Genomic DNA, 5,650 nt, shown 5'->3' with positions numbered 1-5,650 from the left:
ATACACAGAATATATTCAGTTGTGTAACTTTCTTTTTAATTAGGAAAATAGTTTTAAAACAATTAGGATTATGACCATTAGAGCTGAAATAAAATTTAAAGAAGAAATGATATATATATGTATCTGTGTGTCTTCCAACAGAGGAAGTAGGCAATTAATTTCTATTTTCTATAACTGAAATTTATATACATCATCTTGAAGGAATCAGATTTACAATCGAGATTTTTTAAGATTATATTGTGGAAGCCAAGCAAATGAAAGAACAAACCCATATCCTCCAATTTCACTGTTTTGTATCTGAAATAATGTACATTAAAATATGTTCAATGTATAAATGCTAGAAGCAACAATTAGGTTACTCAAAGTGCAAAGGCACTTTAACTGAAAAAAGTGACGCCTAGTGGCTACAATTGGTAAATGATTTTAAACAGTTCAATTGTATTTACATAAAACTGCTCATTTCACTGAGATCTTTGGAGATCTTCTACTTACTTAATATTAGATAAAGTATTCACCCATTGTTGTAAAAAAAAAAAAGACTATTCATAAGCATAACTAAAACATTCATGTAAGGATATTCATTCTAGAAAAAAAGTAGAAATAATTTAAAGAAAAAAAAATGTAAGTTAAAAAAGACATTTTGTCTTTCAATGCAATTTTGTCTTCCAGTGTTACTGCAGTGTATCTTGCACCCGTATGTCTTAAAAGGAATAAAGAATAAAAAATCCTTAGCCAAATAGATTATACTCAATTGTTTCAGACACTTCAAATTAACAGAAGGCTTGGAGCAATATTTTGTGAAGTCTTGCCTACAGCTGACTTATTGCAGTTTGTTTTTCCAAAACCTCAAGGTAATCTGGTTCTGATTGCAGTTTTCCTTGAAGCAATAAATGCTCATGTTTTGATTGTTCTGCAAAGTATTTTCTGGGAGTGCCATATAAAACCGTTTTATTTAACCTGTCCTGATTCTGACGCCTTGATTCATATGCAGGAATGAGCTGCCTTTTGGGCAATGTACAAAAATTATAATGGACTATCCCAGCACTGGGTAATTCTTTTACCCTTTCTGTGATGTTCTGGTATAGAAGTTCAGGCTCTCCTGGTGCTGGTGACTTTTCCAAAAGTTCAGTTGTGCTTATTGTATATGCAATGGCACTTGGATCATCTTTGTTGTGGTCCAGTTTACTGTAACTAAATTCTTGAAGGTTTCTGTAGTAGGCAACATGATCTCCATCTTTCTGCATGTAGATAGGGTTTTGGCACATTTGGCCAACAGGTGGAGGGATGTAGTTGTAGACGTGAGCTTCTGTTTTGTCGTTAGAGTTTGGATTGTAGGACCCATATTGTAGCTGAAAGGAATTTAGATCTAAATTGTTTACACTGCTACTTGGGACACTCTGTACCCCTTTTCGTCTTTTAAGGACAAAGACAAATAGTCCTGCCCCAAAGCAAACAGACAAGATGAAAACTACCAGCAATCCCAAAATTAGCACAGATAGTGGAACTTCAGTATGCAGTTCTGGATAGGGGCTTGGAGGTATGCTAGAAGAATGCGGAGTGCTGGTTTTCTGGTTGAATGACAATACAGTGGCATCAGCCAAGTTCGGGTTTTCTGGACAAATTTCATCCTTAGGCAGAAACCTTAAATGCTCCCCAGCATGTTTAAGTGGTGATTCACAAGTTACTTCCTGAACAACCACAGTAGAACTTGACTGTTCTATCCACTTCTTCAGCCCTAAAATATCACACGTGCAATCCCAAGGATTTTCCTGGAGGTCTATCTGAATAAAAGCAGTAAGCTGTTCTAGAACTCCCTTCAGGGGCAGAAAAGAGAAATGGTTGTTTCTCAGATTCAGTCTAGTGAGGGCAGTGCCACCAAATACTCCATCTGGTAAAGATCTCAGCAGATTATTGTTAAGAAACAACAGTTGAAGGTTACTTAAAGCATCAAATGTGTGTGGCACTATGTCCTTGATGACATTGTACTCTAAATATAGGTATTGCAAACTGTATAGGCCATCAAACATTGAAGGATACAACATCTCAATGTAATTCCCATTCAGGTATAGCCTACGCAAACTTGTCAGGTTTGAAAAGGCACCTTCCTGTATTATGGCAATCCGGTTATTTCCTAAATGTAGTAGATCCAGAGATGCAAATTCAAGGAGATCAGTTTTATAAACAATCTGTAGGTAGTTACCTGTCAGATATAGTTTCCTTGGGCTGGTAGGTTTGGGTTTCAGATCAGAGATGTTACTAATTTTTCTCTCCTGGCAATTAACATTTAAACCACTGTCAGAGCTCATGGAGGTGCACACACAACTTTCAGGGCAGGTTAAAGGAACAGGGGACTTGGTCTGATATACCATAATAGGCCCAAATATCTGCCGATCTTTGGACACTGTGACTCTAGGTGTGGGTCTGTTCCTGGTTTTAGGAGGTCTGCTGGATTTTGGGGCTCTTGTAGGAGTTAGTGCTGGGTTAAATGTAGGAGGCATCCTGTGTATACGAGGGTCTGGGTGCACCGACCTCTGATTAGTGTCACCTGGGCTTTTTCTAGGACATAGGTCTTGCCTGGTCAGCTGTGTGACATCTTTTCCATGCAACCTGAATGGGGTCTCACAGACAATCTCCCCAACAAAGACAGTGATTGTATCTAACCATGCTTTGAGTGGAGACAGATCACACGTACAATTCCAAGGATTCTCCTCCAGCTGGATTTCCATGATACCTCCTATGTGTTCAAGGACACCAGCAAAGGGCAACATTTTAAGCCTATTGCCTCTCAGATCCAAGTGAGTTAAAAGCACAAAACGAAAAACGTTGTTTGGGAGAGACAGGAGTAGATTGTCATTGAGGATCAAGACTTTTAATTTATTCATCTTGCTGAAAGCCCCTGCTTCAATAACACTGATAAAATTATAATCTGCTTGCAAATATTCTAGACTCTCAAGACCCTGGAAAGTTTCCTCTTTTAACATTTCCAATTTATTATTATTGAGATGTAACCTTTTCAGGGTCTTCAGCCCGTTGAAAGCCCCAGCTCTGATCTCCTGTAGTTCGTTATTGCCTAAATGGAGAGTAACTGCATTGGAGTAATTGACAAACTCATTTGGGTAGAGCCTGCTCAGTAAATTACCATTAAGGAAAAGCTGGTAGATCCTTGACTGAGGAGGAAGAAGCAAACTGACGCTTGTAAAGCCCTTATTTTCACAATTAATATTTAGAACGTTCTCTTTTTCTTCGCACAAACAGCGAATTTTGCATATGTCTTTGGCAGTTTTTCGGCTTTCTGTCCTTAAAATCCCAGTCACAGATATAAAACTCAGCAATAAAATGCTGTTCAGCATCTTTATACTCCAAAGATCCCAGATCTGGTTCCTACGTTAAAATCTGAGAGAGAGAACAAGAGAACAGTCTGTAAATGCAGCAGGCACCCATCAGACTTATAATGTTATATTATCTTATTGTTATCAATTACGATATCATTGTTTTTGATAATAATGTAATAGCCTATTATCTGAAAGAAGGATTTTAAACTTCATCCCTTCCAAAATCTCCTTCCAAAAACGTGACCCCCCAGCTCCCATCCCTTCTCTATAGAATTGTATAAAGTAATATCCTAATACCTGGCAAGAGGATTCTAAACTTCATCCCCTCCAACATCTCCTTCCAAACAGTGACCCCAGCTCATGTCTTCTAGTCATCTTCCACGCTGGTTTTATTTTAACATGCTGATCCAGCCATATATGTATATTTAGTAGCATGCTGTACTTACACATCAGGGGAGCATGAGGTTCTCCCTTGCAGGTCCTATGCAGGCTTGCACATCAAAATCTTAAAATCCAAACTCATCTCAGTTTTTCCAAATCCATAGCCTCTGAGGAAATGTACATTGAAGTTAGAGGGGGGGTGGGAGTCTGCCGTGGCTGCCTGGGAGTAGTTGCTGCGGTGGCTGCTTTTTCCTCATCTGCTTCCCCTGTGTGAGTGGGGTTTCTATTGAGGCTTCTCCTTCTGCAGGCTCCTTTGGACCGAGAGGGGATGACGTCACGCCCTGGAAATTTGTTGCTGGGGAGCTGTGCAAGCACGTTGTCCCTGTGTCTATTGCACTCCCTTGTCAAGCGCTTTCATTGTGGCAAAAGGAGTGTAAAACTCAATTGTGATCTCTCCGGATCCTGTCTGCATGGGAGATGACAATGGCTGCACAACCCCCTCCCTTCTTGTCCTAACACTTTGAGCATCTCTCACAAACTGCACTGCTGGAGAATTCTACAGTAAGTAAGTTAATCTATATATGTTTACACATATTTTTTCCCCCTATGTATGTGTCATCTGGTGTCTAAACCTCTCAGTCATTTACATTTTAATTAGGGGTAATTAGTAAGATTTGCTTTTGAATTAGTTATTTGCTTTCTTCTTCATTGTACTCATTTTAACTAATGTACCTATGAAATCATTGGGTATATCTGCTTGCTACAATATTTCCTAAGATGGCAATATTGTTTCTTTCTGTATACACATACATTCGAATGGCTACAGTGTTTGTGTGAGTGTTAACTCTTACACCACTAGCACACATTGCAAGCTGACATTGAAAAGGTTAACTGATCTTCTCTTGCATATTTAGACACACATGGGATGGGACTGGATTCTAGACTGACCTTTAGCTGCTGGTAATGAAAAAAAGAGCAGAGAGAGGACAAGATTTGATGGACAGCTTTTTATTTTAACGATTCTGCTCCCCTTAATGCGTTATAGTATACCACTGGGAAGAACTTTGAGTTAAGTCTTGTAGTGTGGATGTAATTAAATGTAGATACCGTGTAATGAGTGATGTGCTGATCTTTGCATGATTAACACATTTATTTTCTACTGTCTAATTAGTATCAAAATGAACCCTTTGGGTGCAAGGCAAGTTGGCAATGATTTGGTTAACATGTTGTTCTCTGCTGGCACCATGGTTGCTGAGGAGTTATCCATTTCTGTTGCTAGGTCAGTTCCATTTATAGATTGTGGAATGTTAAGAATGTGCAGAATAATAATCAATGCTCCAAATATCTCTTAATTGAAAGAAATGCATGCCACAAATTGATTAAGTTAGAATAACATTGTAACCCACATTGAGCAGTAGAGGGAAAAGTCTGATACAGGCAGTGTTCTGTATTGAGCTGGCCTATTTAACAGCACAAAGAATGAGCAGGCTAAAATCATGAAGATTAAGTGCAGACAGAGCAGGTTTTCTTAGTGCTTATGAAAGAAAGCTTTATCTATAAGAGAGGGGCCAAAAAATGCAGGTTCTCTTGATGTTGGTGCCACTGCACTCACTGTGGCTGCCCCTGACTCAGTAATATTTCCTGAATCTGAACCCAGAGGTCTCTAAAAGCTGTTTCCATATAAACTGGTGATCAGTAAAACTATTGTTTGGCCTGGATGGCCTGGGAGTAGCTGGCACAAGAGCATTTTGAAATAAACAATAATGGTTATTAGATTTGGTATGTGTGTCTATGTAGACTCAAAAACAATTGAATTCACTGACATCATTGATTTAAAAGGAGCACATTGTGAATTTAAATCAAAGGGATATAGTATGGCTAGGGGTAAAACTGCAATTTTTCACAAAGATATTTTTCTAAAAATCAACCATCTTTCC

The 5,650-nt window shown here is 38.6% G+C and overlaps 1 protein-coding gene across 1 annotated transcript; it reads right to left on the bottom strand.

Moving 5' to 3' along the window:
• Positions 1 to 809: 809 nt before the first annotated feature.
• On the bottom strand, positions 810 to 3,350 carry LOC149298198 (SLIT and NTRK-like protein 2). The gene has a single exon (XM_089487711.1). The coding sequence runs from the start codon at positions 3,348 to 3,350 to the stop codon at positions 810 to 812; it is 2,541 nt and encodes an 846-aa protein (XP_089343837.1).
• Positions 3,351 to 5,650: the final 2,300 nt, after the last annotated feature.

Source organism: Sceloporus occidentalis, unplaced genomic scaffold (genome assembly GCF_023333645.1).
Source record: "Sceloporus occidentalis isolate IW3139 unplaced genomic scaffold, rSceOcc1.0.p SCAF_34, whole genome shotgun sequence".
Lineage (NCBI taxonomy): Eukaryota > Metazoa > Chordata > Lepidosauria > Squamata > Phrynosomatidae > Sceloporus > Sceloporus occidentalis.
This window is presented reverse-complemented; position numbering and strand designations above follow the sequence as displayed.

Bases quoted from the DNA above. Each gene is read 5' to 3' on its own strand.
- LOC149298198 (XM_089487711.1), bottom strand. From the start codon at position 3,350: ATGCTGAACAGCATTTTATTGCTGAGTTTTATATCTGTGACTGGGATT.